We start from the raw sequence: 13599 nt of genomic DNA, 5'->3' as shown, positions 1-13599 counted from the left end.
ATAATGAGACGGCAAGTGGGGCCCAGAGGCTGGGATGGACGCCTCGCGTTATGAAATACTAATCGTACAATAACAGCACCTATGGATCGAATCGAGCTTCATCAGAATGAGAGAGAGAAAGTTCTATCAATACAGTGGACTTGCGTAATAGGTATACTAAAAAATACAGGATAAACTACAAAGAAGGTACGTGACGATCATAACTGTAAGGAGGCATTTCATATATTTAACCTCTTCTCCAACTCAAGCATCCACGCGGCATCGCTCCACTCGTCATGATGATTATGCTCATGGTCCGGCATCGAAAGGGGAAACCCAAATTCGGAGAAGATCGAATCAGAGGTGCATGACGTAGCCCCACCGAAAGCATCCGCGCACGAATAAGATTGGGCCGACAGCTGATAACCGTTTACCGGTCCATGTACCAGCGCGGACAGATGAGTTGCGTCATGTGCATAATCCGTTGAATTATGGGGAAGACGCAGCTGCTCGAGTCCAAGGAATACGTCATCTTGGAACTGAGCAGCCTGATCGGGTTGCGGTATGTCGCCGTTGCGTTGGAAAGTTGCTGCAGTTGGCGTCTAGTGGAAGTGAAGTTTAGAAGAAGTAAAAGCAAAAGAGTACCGGAACATACAGCATCGGGATCGCAGGCAAAAGCGGAAAACATCTCAATTAGTCCTGGCGCAGGAAGCTGTGCTGAACTTGATTCCAAGCCAAGTGCATTCTGAGGACGAGACAGAATGGCGTTCGCCTGCTCGTTGCTACACATGCTTTCAGGTAAAGAGAACGTCGGAAGGAAAGGTGGCAAGCATAGAGGAGAGAGCGCAGGCGAAGATGAAGATGAAGACGGAACAGACGATGGAAAAAGTGTTTCCGGTGCACCGAGGAGATCGTCATGCGTAACACCCTTCCGGCGGACCCTACTTGAGCGAGCACGTCGCACTGGGCCTGCGGATGGCTCTGCTTCCGTGGGCTGCAGATAGTAACCACTAACTTGAAGGGTCTTGGCTACCGACTTAGTACCCCTGCGGTTGGGCCTGAATTTGTAGTGAGGGTACTTTGCATAGTGAGCGGCTTGAACTTCCGCTGCCTTCTTATGCCACACAGCTCTGTCTTCCTGGCTCATATCTCTCCAGAGCTGCCCTGCGATGCGGCTGAGATTCTGCTGACGCTTCTCAGGGTCAGCATTACCCCGACTTTTGAGCATATGGGAACGGTAGAGCATGAATGCGTTCGGAGGACGAGGAATATGTTCCTTTGAAGAAGAATGAACGCCATCGTATGCGGAAGAAGCCAACGAGAACATGTCGGAATCAGAAAATAATGGAGGGATGGGAAGAGGGGAGCCGAAATGATTGTGTTGCCCCAGGCAGGGAGGTGCTGATTGGGAACGATATAGATCATCCAAAGGAAGGGAGATATCGCTTAAAGCGGGTGATTGCGAAAGTAAGAAGTACGGTGAATAGTTCATAAGACCAGGCCCCATATTAACAGGATAAGGCTGGATCATTCGTCTGCCGTTAGATACTGGTAGACCATAGTCAGCTCAGCCCGACCTGGGGATCACACAAAAGAAGACCGACCGTTATAATCCATAGTAGGAAATAAAAAACTTGCCTCTAGACGATAAAAAGGGGATCTCAATGCCAGTTGAGAGTGACCAACGCTGTGGGGTAAGGATTATCAACAGTCTTCTTATATGCGCTCAGCGCGATAAAGGGGAACTGGAGACAGTCCGACCAAATGGATCCCTGTCAGGTATCGGGAGCTCGTCTGAAGGGCGGCACAAGAAATACAAAGGGACCAGCGCAAGGAGGGGAAATATCATTGCGTTCAATCAAGTCTGAAAGAAAGGCACGCGAGGCGCGTAAACGTCACGTGATCGAGACAGAGCAACTTCGGAGGTGCGCGAGAGCACGTTGTAGAGCACGTTGTAGAGCACGTTGCTCAATAGGCGACGTCCTTTGGTGTCATGCTGCTTCTACAAAGCACTGTATCAAGTACGTCCCGCGCATGCAGGAGCCTCTATAAAATTGCGTCGTGACAATTAACTCACGAGGGTAAGAGCATTTTTACATCCTCTAACCTGGTCCTGTGGGTGATAGCAAAACAATATTGATTTCTTATGCTGTGAGTTTAATCACTCTATGAGTCATATCCACACACGGCGCACCAATAGTTTAACAATGCCTCGTGTAGAAGAGATAGGGCACGAGGCCATAAACGTGGCAAGAAAAGAGTGGCGTGCGAGCAACGATGGAGCGATGCATCGCCAATTCAGCACCAGAAGTACCCAGTCAGGCATCTGCAAAACCACTGAAATGAACGCTTACGACTTCAGTAGCGCACTCGTGCGATTGGTGGAGATGCTGAACACATAACCAAAAATGTGTGCTTACGAACGCAAACCTGAACTAAACCAAAAGCGAACTGCTCAAAAGCACTTTGAGAGGAACTTCGGCTTTTTAGATTGGCAGAAGATGTTATGTATCGCTGATCCCAAAAAGCCTCCGACCATGTGGAAGATTGGCGAAAACTGTAAGCACAAGGTTAAATGTAAGTTTCTGTGTACTCCTTCTGTCAATGACATCAATTTTGAGTTCGGGACACAGGCTCACCGACTAGGTCTGCCTCTGACGTTATCGCATCATGCATGGTGTTTGGGATATGGTCACCAGTCGTCCCTAGCTTATAATCATATCTCTAGTTCATTAAAATTATGGGCAATGTAAACGCGGCCACTTTGCTACAGCGGGCTGTGAGCAAAAGGTGCACAATAGATACAATAACACCTACATGCGCTTTCTAGGAAATAGTGATCCATTGCGAGTTTCCAGCTGCTTTCTTTACCCGATTCATGATTGCCAGACCCTCCTTTTCCTCCGAAACTTCTTCCACTAAAATCAAGTCTACTCCTTCCCTTTCTAACGTCAACAGCCCGTCAAATAGCCGCCTTGCAATATTTGCCGGCTCCGAGACCAGCCCAAGAGGAAATTCATGCCACTGAATGGTGGTGTCGCTGACGAGGGATTTCATTAAGATAGAATCCGAAGGCATCAATAACCCAACGCGGAGAGTGTCAGGAGAATTTGGCATCGAACGCTTGAGATCCCCCAGAAAAGCGGAGGGGCTAAGAGGTTCTATTCCAAGGGGAACATCGGATATGTGCAACAGCGTCACCGGCACTGAGGGGGAATAATGGCGATATTTCATGCCAGGTGTAGTAGGTGCCTGTTCCAATGCGTCATCACGAAAATCACGACGGTGGACGAGAATTTGGGGTATTGGCGTTTCGGCGTCGGAGAAGCCATCTACGAGCACTCGTTTAATATCTTCCACTGTGATTCCGCCAGGGCGCAAGATGCGGATGTTTCCATCTTCATGTAGACCATCCACCACCGTACTTTCTAGACCAACTTCACACGGGCCGCCGTCTAGAATGACAGAAATTTTGCCGTTCAAGTCATTCAACACGTGCTCTGCCCGGGTGGGACTAGGTTTTCCGGAAGAATTGGCGCTTGGAGCCGCGAGCGGTGCATCTGCGACAGCGATGAGTGCTCTTGCTACTGGATGTGATGGCATTCTGATAGCGACAGTTGGTTGGCCTGCAGTAATGATGTCGGGTATTAGACTGTGGTCGCAAGGAAAAAGTAACGTGAGGGGTCCGGGCCAAAAGTGCTCCATGAGCAACTCGTAAGAACGGGAGGGTACATAATTGTGTGGAAGCAAAGACTGTAGCATACGGCGCGATGACACATGTACGATGAGAGGGTTGTCAGCTGGCCGGCCTTTGGTCGAGAATATCTTAAGGGCTGCGGTCGCGTTTAGAGCGATAGCACCCAGCCCATAAACGGTTTCTGTTGGAAAAGCGACTGGAAGGAGATTTTTGAGGCAGGACGCTGCGGTATGTAAGGCTGCAAGAGTTTCAGGTGAGCTGATCGCTACCTGGTCGTCTGAAGGAAAGGTAATGGATATAGAATCGCATGCAAGTATCTGTGTCGCCGCTGCCATGGTGCCCTGAATCTGGGAAGATTTCCTCAGCGAAAACTTGAGGAGGTACCTTTTCAAAACATCCATCAGTAGGATAAGTACTTGCACTGCCAGTCGCAGTCTGAGTCAAGTCAAGTCCGAGTCGGTTGCAGAAGTCCGGATCCCGATCCGGGTGATATAGCAAATCGATACTGTAAATATTACGACTTGTAGCTAAATCCCTTGAATACCATCTCACTGCGATAATTCGCCTTCGGAACTTCTTCCAGGGGTATGTAAATGACTTGGTGTCCACCTCGCGGTCTCAGGCATTATAAAATACTACGCCCAATATCGACTTTCGAGTCTCTGCCGCTCTTGATAAAATGAGTGTTACTACATGTCCCTGGAAGGTGTCTTGGGCATGTTCAGCCCGACTCGTCGTGCGGTCGCTTCTATCCGTTCCTCCGCCGTTAGGTCAATCAATGGGTTGTATCTCTCCAATAAAGCCTGAGACAAGTCAGTTGATACGTAGTACGTTGTGAGTCAATATAACACTCGCCTTATATTCCCGCTGGGATTGCAGGAAAGTCAAGACGTTCTGCATATCGCGTTGAAAAGATTGCGCATCTCCGGCCTGTCCACTCTGCGCGAAAAGGACTCGAAAGTTCGAAGCAATGTCTTTGTTCCGCGCTGACCGAGGTGTGATGCTCTGACATCAAAAAGTTACAAGCAGAGTAAAGCAAAAGAGTAGGAACGTACCGCTTTGGCTATCTCTCGGACTACCTTTCGATAGACATGTGTATGAGCAACCATTGAGTCCAAGCAAAGGGTTCACCGAAAAGCTGTGGAAAAAGTGCAAGCTAAAGCTGATTTCCTTTTTTGGACGATGAAGCCACTAAGTATGCGATCAGATTCGATCGTCCATGAGCCTCAATCAAGTCCACAAACTTAAGCTCTCATTGTTTATGCTTCAACATACGCTGCCGGGCTTGGACTTCCACCATGCTGTGGAAATTAACTTGCTTGGGCCACCCTCCTAGAGTTCAAAACTTCAAAAAGGCTGCTCAGTCCGACTCTAACCCTCAGACGAACGCCAAATCCCACAAACCTCAACACCTTCACGCATAAGCCATCATGGTTTACCACTGCCATAGCATAAACTCTGATGAATCTCCTGCTCATAACCCAGCAGCTAAATCTATGCCCAAGGTTCGTGACACACAAAGATATTATACTAGCCATTTCACTAAAACTCTTGTCATAGTCCAAAAAAGTAACGAACGCACGGAGGAATGACGCCAAGCCAACGCGCACCAATCCTGCCAGAGCCTGCAAACAGAACCACCGTGTTGCCCATGCTATCAAGAAACATCACAAACAAAGACGACGCGAGCCTATGCACGTGTTTGTTGGCAATGTAAGAGGCCGTGAAAACAAACACATCACGAAACCTGACTTAGATGCAAGCTTAATAAAACAGTTGACGAAGACACTATTCAAGAGTACTTCAATCATTGTGGCAAAATTCTCTCTGTCGAGATTCGCTGCAGTGGTGGTCTGGCCATGACGACTGGTCGCCCGGATCCAGCCTATATTCGCGAACATTCTGTTAGGCAGTATGCTATGGTCACGTTTGTTGACGCATCAGCTGCCAACAAAGCTTTGGAACTCAATGGGTTTCGTCTTGGAGAAGGCGACCAATCCTCGGAACTTGTGGTATGCTACCTGGAAGTGTTTGTAGAATGTAACTCAATACTGTAATCCAGGTCACTCGCAGCGCCGCCGATCTTCCAGAAGTAATAGAAAAGGTTCAACAGCGTCTTGAAGAATACCGCGCTCGCAACGGCTTTGCTGATGCGAAGCGTGCTCGACAAAGCGCACTGAGGTATGGCAACCATTGTTGGTTTTCTTTATGAATTCATTGCTAACTCGAGTGCTTGATCTAGAGCTCTGAAGCTCCAGCCCACCATTTTATTAGATGTTCGCGGCGATAAAGACCCGCGCGGGAAGATCAATATCTTTGGCTTTTCTTTCCCGATGCCCATTTTTTGACTCTTCCCTGTACCTTTGTTGCCTTTGTTCCGGTCACGGTGTCTTTAGTTCTATGTACTTATGCCGCTATGCCCAAGATGCCATTGGCCAATATTGAATTCCCAAGGTTCAGCAAGTTGCACTATGGTTTGAGAATGATACGCCCTGAATGTCAGGCCCTTCTGGAAGCGTCGATACGCTGTATGGTAGGTTTAATAAGTACTAAGTACATGGATAAGCTCAAGTTTAAGTTACCACGCATTGGGCCGGATTTGTGAGCTTTATAAGGCTTTGGCAACGCTCTGGAAGCATTCGTTACTTTAACCGAGTACCTGCCACTGCGTCAACTGGCCGGTCGCAGGTATTTTTCTTGGCTTTCTTCATACTGCCTGCATGGAATCGGATTGACCAGACATTTCTTCAGATCCTGAGGTGAGATCAGCTCAACGAGTACCTTGCTTCTATGCTGAAACCTACCTACGATACAAGCGCTGCCCTTCGTTTGTCCACCGTTCGTCGGAGCTAGTCACGACCATGGCGAGAGGTGCCACTCTGAATCCGACCTCCATGCCCTTCTTCCCTGGCAGTAGTATGCGAAATTATGAAGAAGATGGGACCACTGGGTTCGGATTTGGGGTTCCCACACTTCGGGAGCAAGATGGGGCGTCTGTGTCCTCTCAATCAGCTTCTTCCGCTGATCGCAGGTCTTTGAAGTCGTCCCCAAGTCCATCCCGATTACAGGAGCCCACTGGAGCGCCCGAGTTTCTTCCAGACGCCCGCTTCCAGCTGCCCCCACACGGTGATAGGCCTCCATATCTCCATCAGGTTGAACCTGAAAGGCAGCATCTGCTTCGTGCGCGAGAGATGAGCAAGGTTGGCAGTTTAGAGTCCCTCCCAGAAGCAGATGATACTCCCAATCCAATTACCCATGATGAAGGCATGCACACCCCGGGTGATTCGTCTCCATTTGTCACGACTCTCGTGCAGCAATCTCGGAATCGTAATGCAACACCTCCGGTCAACATTTTGAACACCACATTACGTTCAGCATCATTCAACTTCAATGGTCCATTCCCCTCATCATCTCCGGTCTCGTCTTTGGACTCGGGCAGTCAGCTTGCCTCCGGCGCTGATTTTCATCATAACCTGGAGGCACAACTCAAAGCTTCTCCACTCATACGCGACCTCATAGATCGACTCCAGCGTTGCGAGTATAACACGCTCGAAATCCAGCGTGACATCAGCGACATACATCGCAAGGTCAACATCCTCATTGAGAGAACACTTAGCAGTGCCACCTCTTTCAATAGCGCCCAGCCTGAGTTCAAGGATCCTTTCGCACCGGCTTCTAACATGTCGACACCAGCAATTAATATCCCACGGGCCTCATTTAGTGCAAACATTGCTCCAAATCAATCCCCTCCTGCGGATGATATTACACAGATCTCTCAACGCCTGAACACGCTGACCACATCCGTTGGGCAATTGCTGGCTCTTCAAACACAGCAGCATATTCAGAATGCTACCACGGGCCTTCCTGCCCAGATGGGACGATCCACCCCACAAATGCAGGACATGGCCCCCAACCAAGCTTTCCCTCACGGCATGGGATCCAATCCTGCTGCCCTTGGTCATGGCTTACCGAATAGACCAGATCTTCGACCATCGCCACGTGCTCCCAATCCCCCGATGCGCACTTGGTCGGCGGGAACACTTGATCTTCCCATGCGGGCCGACCCCCTCGGCAATGTGGGACGACTCGAACCCCCCCGGGACAAACGTCGTTCTGTCACTGGGAGCATGATGCGGCGCGAATCTGTGGGTGTGCGTGTTTCAGTCTCTTCAGGCGACACTGATTCGACTAACCTGATTGCTAGATGATTGATGCACAAGGCAATGAACTATCTGGTAGCTCAGGCCGTGATAACGGTTCCATGGTCTCAAAGTGGGAACAATTGAATCTTGCTCCAGATTTGCTTCGTTCTCTCAGCAAATTTGGGTTAGTAGTATAATCCATCAGTACCAGTTCTTCTGTTAAACTTCACATTCCTAGTGTCGGCCCTCCCAACAAGATTCAGCAGCGCGCGCTTCCATTTCTTCTGCGAGGTGCAGACATTATTGCGCAAGCTCCGCCCACACAAGAGCGGATTGCAGCATATGTCATACCCGCTATCCAAGTAGCTGTGATAAACACTGCTGGACGCCCTCCTACTAGGGGACCCCTGGTAATCATGATATCTACCACGGTCGACCAAGCTACACAGGCTCAGCGTATGATTCGTGACCTCGGGGGTCCGATTGGCATCAGATCTGCTCTAGGCGTGGGTACATCCACTGCGCCTAGTGACCTCAGCCAGGAGCTACGCCTTCTGCAGCAGAATATGCCCCACATCATTTGTGGTACCCCGCAGAAGCTACATGCCCTCTTTACTGCCTCTGGAGGTCTCATCGGATCTGAAGTCCGCTTCCTCGTTCTTGATGAGGTTGATCAGCTGATTGCTCGCAACTTGCACGAGTTTGTCTTCAACATAGTGAAGCTTCTTCCTCCGCCCAGGTCTCGCCCTATTGGGAATGTCACACCGAACTCTACTTCTGCAGGCGCGCCTCAGCTGTCTTTCAATTCCTTTGATCCAAACAGCCACTCTGGTTTGCCGTCTTCTAACACAGGACGCAGGTTCTCTGCTATTCCCCCGTCCCCTCCGAATGACCTTGCTACCGGCTCGCCGAATATTATTGAACGACAGACAGCGCTGTTTTCTAATACAGTGCCGCAGGATGTACTCAATCTAGCTACGGCTATCCAGCTCAAGGAGCCTGTGCGCGTTCTAGTTCGCCGTGATGGAAATGTGACCAGCACCGAATCCGCTCAAGGGTCTCGCGGTCTTAGGCAATTTTACCTATATCTTGCTTTCACCGCTGGTGGTAGATCAGACACGACTAATCCTGCTGCATCTGGTGGTGGACATGGTATCATTGGTTCGGGCCGCGGGGCATCCAGTGCTGAAAGCGCTCAAGCTCGCGAGTGGAAGCTTGACGCCTTGGCAGACATCTTCGATGACGTCGAGGTCAGCCAAGCGATCGTCCATGTCGGCGGCATGACCTCTTTAGATTCGGTCGTCCACAAGCTTGCCAGCCGTGGGCTTGAAGCCGTCCCCCTTGTTAGTACCAGAAACATTCTTTCTTCGTCAATATTTAAACGATTCTCTTCTAGCACGGCGACATGAACGCGGGCACAAAGTTGGCAGCGCTTAACAAGTTCAAAAGTTCAGCATCAGTCATGATGAGAGAGCCTGTGACGAAAGTGTTAGTCGTGAATGATGTACAGGTGAAAACCCCCGAAGTGTCCCACGTCCCTCTGATCATCAACTATGGTAAGTAACTAACCCGCTTTAATCCAAATGTATACTGCAACTTTTTGTCAGACCTTCCTAAAGCTGTAGAGGAGTATGCGCATCGGTAAGCCAGCCTGTTACCTGTGTCAACCACGACTTACCTCTATTACAGCGTTGCTCCAGCCATTGCCTCCAATTATGCACGTGCTGGTGTTGTAGTGAATTTTGTCACTGCAACTGGGGGCGACGTTGAAATGCTTCGCTCTATTGAATGTTTTTACAAGTATGCACTTTGATTTTGTGCCTTGTATCAGCGATTGACGAGTTCCTTTTTCTGTTCCAATCCAGAATTAAATGCGTATGTTTTCCTGTTGGTATCGTACTTTGTAGACCAGATCTAACTTGCTTCCAACAGCCTGAAGTTCCACTGAGCCTCCGCGACATCATCTAAACACGTACTGGCGTTCATGTATCCCTATTTGCACGGGCCCTGCTTCAGTCAATTCTCGATGTGTTCTTATACCTGCTAACATATCACTTACCCAGGCAGGTGCCCTGCCATGGCACAATTCTGTATATACCCGTATATTTGGCACTTCCTTTGATATCAACTCAGATGTTTCCGTACTGACACTGTTTCCATCACTCTTGGTACCCGTCTTCTAGACATTGACCACTGTATAGCAGTCTTTTCTTCCTGTCTCCACTACGTTTACCTTGCGAATCGGCTTACTGTGTTTTATGTCCATTCTCTTTGTGTCATTTTTCTACTACTGTGGAGCTTAGTGTGTCTACCAACGTACTTTAATCTACGCCAAACTGGACAATCAGTACTTTCAGCGTACCATCTTCGCTGCAGGACGCTAGTTGTTTCCTCGATGGATTATCAGTTGCTCTCCATGCCAAATAATTGATGTGATCAACATGTGCCAAACTTTGAAATCATGAGCGAATTCCTCTTGCAAATCATAACTAAGACTTACTTTGAGTCGACAGTCAACACTAATGTCCACTGATCTGGTGCGAACATAAAATTTGAATATATCTTGATTTCTCCTGTCTCTAAACCGACCGCAAGCCGTCGTCTGAAGGGAGTATGTCATCGACATGAGATACAGAAGAGTTTTACTTACTCTTCACCAGCAGAGCAAAACGCGACAGCAGTTGCTGCTTCTTCGAATTTCATTGTCGTAATTGCTCCCCACCGATCAGAGTCGGAGTTCTGCTTCCATATTTTTACCTGACAGATGTTCGATCAAGGATCTTTTCCCGGAATCAGAAATGCTTACGGTCTTGTCACGAGACGCGGTGGCAAAAAGGTCTCCTTCGCAGCTCCATGCGCAATCCCAGATGATTCTTCCGTGCGATTTATCTGCAGCGACGGGCATATAGCCTAGTACCCAGAGTATGATCAATCATAACCCTGGCCCACGAAAACATGGCCTTACCATTTTCTTTCTTCTCGAATAGTCTCCACGTTCGATCCCGGCTTACGGTGAGGATGTATCTATCGTCTGGCGGGCTGAACGCTATACGAGTGACTGTCAAGCTATGGCCTTCGAGAGGAGCGCCGAAAGGCTGGTAGCCTGCTGTCGTGTATACGCGGACGATAGCATGCTGCGCGGAGGTTGCGCGGCAAGCAGTCGCAAGAAGGTCGAGCGAGTTAGAAGCAGAAATTGTGATCGACTAAGTAGATGGAATTGCCTCAGTCTCAGTCTCCTTTCACCCAGGTGGCACGGATTGGCTCACCTCATACCCATGCCCGAACACTTTCTCGATTTCGGGCCAAAGGGTGATGGAAGCTAGCTCTCCTTCAAAAGGGCGCCTACAAGGTCTGCTACTATCCAGTTCTGAAGGTGCTGAAATAGGAAGATGGCCTGTCAAATAGCAAATACCACGCTTCTAGTATGACACACCATCACTGACAGCCTTGTTCGATAACCCAAGAGGAGGCACACTAGCCGTTGCTGGTCTGTCACCCTTTGTTTTCTCAGAAGCCCTGAAATGTAACAGGCAGCGGTCCTTACCTCGCTCTGCGCCAAATCTTTGACCCCCAGCACCCGGACCTCCTCGACAAAATTTCGTGGAGCTTCAAATACTCGTGCGACCTTCTCGTCAGCAACGCTTGCAAAAGTCCACGGACCGATCCATGCTGCACCCATTAGATCATAACCATGTATCTGAGGGCGTGACAACTCATGCCAAATGCTCAATTCGGGGGCAGAGGAGGTTATAGCACCATGAATGCGCGTTGTCTGGTCCAGCCTAACGGGGGGCAGTCAGCAGTTATAATGCGACGTTGATGTCAAGCAATAATCACCCTACAGATACCAGATACTCTCCTTTGGGGCTCCAGTTGAGACCCTTTACTGGACCACTATGTCCGCTTATCGCACCAACCTCTTCCCACTCCTCGCCAGCTGTTCTTTCACTCGTGACGCGACGCCATCGCCGCCAGCCTCCACTCCAACCCCATGCCATGGCTTCGGTGCCGTCGTTTCCCCAAAGGCCTCCAATAAAGCCACCGAGACGTTGACCTCCGACATCACCGAAACGTTGTATATTAATCCAGATAGATGACATTGATGAAGAGTATGAGGTGGAGATGATCGAACTAGGAGCCCATAGGATGAGAGAGGAGTCTGTTGACGTAGAGAGCAGGGTCGCATTCGAAGGAGACCAAGAAAGGGACGTAACCCCTGCCTCGTGGCCGATCAAGAGAGCATCGAATGTAATAGAGTACTGCTGCGTCCTATTCCGGTGTACGATCAGTCAACAACTCAATCTCACTATTTTCACTGGAAATCTACGCACCCAGAACTCGATTTAACGGTAAGAACATGCCGTTTGAGCGAAATCTGTCTGCCGCCCTCTTCTGCGTCTGCACCCAGGTCTCCTAACGAAGCTTCAAATGCATCCAGGAGATCGTCGCTGAGATCGTCCCCCGAGTCTTTTGTACGAGTCTGTGGCTGAGACTGCATCTTAACGAAGGATTCCACGTTCCAAAGTCGAATGGTTCCATCCTGTGAGCCTGAAGCGAGCACGAGAGGATCGCTCGGTGTCGATGGAGCTCGGAACGCCAGTGCACGTATCCAGTCTTCATGTCCTGACAGAGTAGCTGACCGAATAAACTGAAAGATATGAGTGAGCTGACCTAGGTGAAATATATGTGAACTCAACTTGTCCGTCAGAGCGGGTCCAAATGTGCACGTTACGATCGGTTCCGCCAATCGCAAGTATTATCGCTGCGCCAAGGTAAGCATCTCTCTCATCAGGGAGATACTGAGACTCTCACCTTCAGAAGATGGTAGAAATGCGAGTGCTAGAGACAACGGATACCATCCTTGAAGCGAAATGGTTTGAATCTCATTCATCTCATCTGTCCTAATCAGCCTCATTCACCACGGAAATGAACACGCGTTTTACCATTGACATCACCACGTTGCACCTCCCAGATTTTGATGGAAGAGTCTGAACTTCCGGTAAGCAAGAATTTGTCGAACGCGCGAAGCACGGAGACAGCTTGTCGGTGCGCTTGCATGATCGCGGTAGTCCTCCACTATAAACATTGTGGGGATGTTTGCGCAGGAGCTAGGTTGACGTACCTCTGTCCCAAATAATCTCCAGTAGCGGACTGTCCCCTTGTCATCCGCACTAGCAAATGCGTCAGAAGCCACAAAACGAACGCAGGTAACTAGTCCTTCGTGACCGGGCAGTGTCTGGAAGATGCCTCTGCCATCTGTGTCCTTCGATGAGGTTGTTAGGTGCGTCATGGAAGTCATGGCAAAATACTCACTTGAGTGTCCCACAATGCGATTAATTTCCCTGATCCACAAGCAATCAGGGAAGATGTTGAGGCATCTGCTGCATGGTTGAAGCGATTGGTAGACGCTGAAATATACGCCGTGCTGATAGATGGCTTGGACATCGCAGATCTACGGTAGCCTGCAGATTAGGCTATGTTTAGTTGATATCTTTAGAATGCGGAGATTGATCACAAACTAATATCGGGCTGCGCTAGTTTCAGTACGAGCTCTGCACCTACGTTGATTCGGATGTCCTTCAACGTTTGGTGATCAACGTGGATGGTAGGAGCAAGTCATGCATTGGATCCATCGTACTTTGTCACATTCGTTTATCTCCTCTAAGTCTGACAAAACTAATCGCGCTCTGTCGTCACCGTTTGCCCACGCAAATCCGTAAAGACGTAATAATCTCTTGAGGGTCTGCCGAGGAGAATCTAGTCGTTTCATTCTATATCACA

The 13599-nt window shown here is 49.2% G+C and overlaps 6 protein-coding genes across 6 annotated transcripts; 2 read left to right on the top strand and 4 right to left on the bottom strand.

Moving 5' to 3' along the window:
- Positions 1–32: 32 nt before the first annotated feature.
- Positions 33–2425, bottom strand: EDB91DRAFT_1100942 (uncharacterized protein). Its single transcript, XM_041317213.1, has 5 exons — positions 2174–2425; positions 2057–2122; positions 1584–1666; positions 635–1527; positions 33–581 (listed from the first exon to the last, which is right to left on the bottom strand). The coding sequence occupies exons 2-5, from the start codon at positions 2068–2070 to the stop codon at positions 219–221; spliced, it is 1353 nt and encodes a 450-aa protein (XP_041183306.1). The 5' UTR covers positions 2071–2122; positions 2174–2425; the 3' UTR covers positions 33–218.
- A 298-nt stretch (positions 2426–2723) lies between these two features.
- EDB91DRAFT_1100935 (DHBP synthase RibB-like alpha/beta domain-containing protein) lies at positions 2724–4124 on the bottom strand. Its single transcript, XM_041317212.1, has one exon. The coding sequence runs from the start codon at positions 4075–4077 to the stop codon at positions 2806–2808; it is 1272 nt and encodes a 423-aa protein (XP_041183305.1). The 5' UTR covers positions 4078–4124; the 3' UTR covers positions 2724–2805.
- Position 4125: 1 nt separating this feature from the next.
- Positions 4126–4832, bottom strand: EDB91DRAFT_1100933 (uncharacterized protein). Its single transcript, XM_041317211.1, has 3 exons — positions 4732–4832; positions 4532–4681; positions 4126–4479 (listed from the first exon to the last, which is right to left on the bottom strand). Exons 1-3 carry the CDS (start codon positions 4783–4785, stop codon positions 4366–4368), a joined length of 318 nt encoding a protein of 105 aa, XP_041183304.1. The 5' UTR covers positions 4786–4832; the 3' UTR covers positions 4126–4365.
- Positions 4833–4874: 42 nt separating this feature from the next.
- EDB91DRAFT_428035 (uncharacterized protein) lies at positions 4875–6171 on the top strand. The gene is made up of 5 exons (XM_041327244.1): positions 4875–5181; positions 5237–5389; positions 5440–5688; positions 5739–5857; positions 5919–6171. The coding sequence occupies exons 1-5, from the start codon at positions 5107–5109 to the stop codon at positions 6022–6024; spliced, it is 702 nt and encodes a 233-aa protein (XP_041183303.1). The 5' UTR covers positions 4875–5106; the 3' UTR covers positions 6025–6171.
- Positions 6172–6537: 366 nt separating this feature from the next.
- EDB91DRAFT_1242928 (uncharacterized protein) lies at positions 6538–9631 on the top strand (the record flags this gene model as incomplete). The annotated part of the gene is made up of 6 exons (XM_041322237.1): positions 6538–7827; positions 7881–8002; positions 8057–9161; positions 9215–9374; positions 9426–9459; positions 9508–9631. 6 exons carry the CDS (start codon positions 6538–6540, stop codon positions 9629–9631), a joined length of 2835 nt encoding a protein of 944 aa, XP_041183302.1.
- Positions 9632–9960: 329 nt separating this feature from the next.
- EDB91DRAFT_428125 (WD40-repeat-containing domain protein) lies at positions 9961–13480 on the bottom strand. Its single transcript, XM_041327245.1, has 16 exons — positions 13338–13480; positions 13132–13280; positions 12941–13081; positions 12762–12894; positions 12631–12714; positions 12516–12580; positions 12150–12466; positions 11656–12087; positions 11363–11600; positions 11252–11315; positions 11085–11194; positions 10784–11021; positions 10625–10728; positions 10469–10575; positions 10319–10420; positions 9961–10269 (listed from the first exon to the last, which is right to left on the bottom strand). The coding sequence occupies exons 2-16, from the start codon at positions 13261–13263 to the stop codon at positions 10140–10142; spliced, it is 2397 nt and encodes a 798-aa protein (XP_041183301.1). The 5' UTR covers positions 13264–13280; positions 13338–13480; the 3' UTR covers positions 9961–10139.
- Positions 13481–13599: the final 119 nt, after the last annotated feature.

The sequence above is a fragment of the Suillus paluster genome (genome assembly GCF_016628075.1).
Source record: "Suillus paluster strain FC165 chromosome Unknown EDB91scaffold_3, whole genome shotgun sequence".
In the NCBI taxonomy this organism is placed as follows: domain Eukaryota; kingdom Fungi; phylum Basidiomycota; class Agaricomycetes; order Boletales; family Suillaceae; genus Suillus; species Suillus paluster.
The sequence above is the reverse complement of the archived record's forward strand: the minus strand, read 5'-3'. Positions and strand labels throughout refer to the sequence as shown.

What these genes read in the sequence shown, in the direction of transcription:
- EDB91DRAFT_1100942 (XM_041317213.1), bottom strand. An exon ending in TCCTACTATGGATTATAACG is followed by an intron (nt 1,528 to 1,583) that starts GTCGGTCTTCTT and finishes ATGGTCTACCAG; the next exon opens with TATCTAACGGCAGACGAATG. An exon ending in TTGCCTGCGATCCCGATGCT is followed by an intron (nt 582 to 634) that starts GTATGTTCCGGT and finishes CACTTCCACTAG; the next exon opens with ACGCCAACTGCAGCAACTTT.
- EDB91DRAFT_1100935 (XM_041317212.1), bottom strand. Translation starts at nt 4,077, where the DNA reads ATGGATGTTTTGAAAAGGTACCTCCTCAAGTTTTCGCTGAGGAAATCT.
- EDB91DRAFT_1100933 (XM_041317211.1), bottom strand. Translation starts at nt 4,785, where the DNA reads ATGGTTGCTCATACACATGTCTATCGAAAGGTAGTCCGAGAGATAGCC. An exon ending in TCCGAGAGATAGCCAAAGCG is followed by an intron (nt 4,682 to 4,731) that starts GTACGTTCCTAC and finishes TTTTGATGTCAG; the next exon opens with AGCATCACACCTCGGTCAGC. An exon ending in AATCCCAGCGGGAATATAAG is followed by an intron (nt 4,480 to 4,531) that starts GCGAGTGTTATA and finishes GACTTGTCTCAG; the next exon opens with GCTTTATTGGAGAGATACAA.
- EDB91DRAFT_428035 (XM_041327244.1), top strand. Translation starts at nt 5,107, where the DNA reads ATGGTTTACCACTGCCATAGCATAAACTCTGATGAATCTCCTGCTCAT. An exon ending in TGCACGTGTTTGTTGGCAAT is followed by an intron (nt 5,390 to 5,439) that starts GTAAGAGGCCGT and finishes CTTAGATGCAAG; the next exon opens with CTTAATAAAACAGTTGACGA. An exon ending in GCTCGACAAAGCGCACTGAG is followed by an intron (nt 5,858 to 5,918) that starts GTATGGCAACCA and finishes TGCTTGATCTAG; the next exon opens with AGCTCTGAAGCTCCAGCCCA.
- EDB91DRAFT_428125 (XM_041327245.1), bottom strand. Translation starts at nt 13,263, where the DNA reads ATGTCCAAGCCATCTATCAGCACGGCGTATATTTCAGCGTCTACCAAT. An exon ending in GGAGATTATTTGGGACAGAG is followed by an intron (nt 12,895 to 12,940) that starts GTACGTCAACCT and finishes CAATGTTTATAG; the next exon opens with TGGAGGACTACCGCGATCAT. An exon ending in ATTTCTACCATCTTCTGAAG is followed by an intron (nt 12,581 to 12,630) that starts GTGAGAGTCTCA and finishes ACCTTGGCGCAG; the next exon opens with CGATAATACTTGCGATTGGC.